This window comes from Rhinopithecus bieti, unplaced genomic scaffold (genome assembly GCF_001698545.2).
Source record: "Rhinopithecus bieti isolate Rb0 unplaced genomic scaffold, ASM169854v2 scaffold_2293, whole genome shotgun sequence".
In the NCBI taxonomy this organism is placed as follows: Eukaryota; Metazoa; Chordata; class Mammalia; order Primates; family Cercopithecidae; genus Rhinopithecus; species Rhinopithecus bieti.
This window is the reverse complement of record NW_016803617.1, coordinates 18,417-19,995: the sequence shown is the minus strand read 5'-3', so window position 1 is coordinate 19,995 and position 1,579 is coordinate 18,417. Positions and strand designations below refer to the sequence as shown.

The window sequence follows — 1,579 nt, the reverse complement described above, 5'->3', positions numbered from 1 at the left end:
CCCAAAGTGTTGGGATTACAGGCATGAGCTACCACACCAAGATCCAGAAACTCAGGCTTTATTCCAGACCTTCTGTCACAGACTGCATTAACAAGATCTTCAGTTTATTATACACATTAAAATTTGTGCAGCACCTTCTAACTCAGTATGACTTTTCCATCTGAAAAGTTTGCACAACTCTTTCTGTATGATGTAAATATAGCACTCAAAAATGTACATGTTACTGTTCATGTCCTACTTCATCATCTGGAAAAGTATCATATATACACTGATATTTTGGATCTTATGCCACTCTCTTTTCTCGGAGTTAGAGTATACATGAGAGAATATTTCTGTGTTGAAAGTTATTAGATAATTTCGGTCACCCCTATAAGTAAGACCCAGTTATCTTTACTCTTATTTCACCTTGAGTCAAATTTAAAATTCTGCCCATGGCCACTTGGTAAATATGTGTGTGTGTTTATGTGTTTCAGGGAGCGTTGACATTTAGAGATGTGGCCATAGAATTTTCTCTGGAGGAGTGGCAATGTCTAGACACTGAGCAGCAGAATTTATATAGACATGTGATGTTAGATAACTACAGAAACCTGGTCTTCCTGGGTGAGGATAACCTTAATACACAATTGCTAATATACCTTATAAGTTTCACTTATTTTTGTAAAAATGTTATGCTTTCGGATCCCGGGTTGTTTTTTTTGTTTGTTTGTTTGTTTGTTTGTTTGTTTTTTGTCTTCAGGATTTGTCCATGTAGAAAAGAATTTCAAAATGTTTTATTTTGACCTTTACTTTCCACTTTCCTGAGCTGTTTTGTTTTCTTCACTCTAGATTAGGGTTAATTTTAGAAATTTAGTTGCAACTTATTATTGCCCACATCTTAAAATTTCATTACCACTACCAATTTTTGAATTAGTACAAGGTAGTTAAATTAAGAACCTATAAAATTAAAATATTTAAAAATATTTAGCAATTTTTCTTTATTTTTAAATTTTTTTTATTTTTTTTGGAGACAGAGTCTCTGTCATCTAGGCTGGAGCACAATGGCACAGTCTCAGCTCACTGCAACCTCTGCCCCCTGGGTTCAAGTGATTCTCCTGCCTCGGCCTCTTGAGTAGCTGGGACTACAGGCATGTGCCACCACACTTGGCTCATTTTTTAATATTTTTAGTAGAGGCAGAGTTTCACTATGTTGGACAGGCTGGTCTTGGACTCCTAACCTCACTCTGATCCACCTGCCTCAGCCTCCCAAAGTGCTGGGATTAAAGGCATGAGCCACTGTGCCCAATATATTATAGAAATTTGTTATAAATTATTATTTTGGGGTTAATTTACTAGAATATTCCATTACATTCTCTTTACTGAGAGCATTACTAAGTTGGTAATTGGAGAATATGAGCAAAACTCATGTTATTTTTCATAAAACAGGTATTACTGTCTCAAAGCCAGACCTGATCACATGTCTGGAGCAAGAAAAAGAGCCTTGGAATGTGAAGACACATGATATGGTAGCCAAATCCCCAGGTAGGTGAGAGTAAATACAATAGACAAGACTGATAAGAGATCTACAGTTAAAAAAAAAAAA

The 1,579-nt window shown here is 35.7% G+C and overlaps 1 protein-coding gene across 1 annotated transcript in view; it reads left to right on the top strand.

Moving 5' to 3' along the window:
- Positions 1 to 478: 478 nt before the first annotated feature.
- The window catches only part of LOC108541155 (putative zinc finger protein 730), a 7,005-nt gene continuing 5,904 nt past the window's right edge, over positions 479 to 1,579 (top strand). Inside the window, exons 1-2 of the mRNA XM_017890590.1 lie at positions 479 to 600; positions 1,423 to 1,518. Coding sequence (XP_017746079.1) covers positions 567 to 600; positions 1,423 to 1,518 — 130 coding nt within the window. The 5' untranslated portion in view covers positions 479 to 566. The remainder of the gene's footprint in view (positions 601 to 1,422; positions 1,519 to 1,579) is intronic.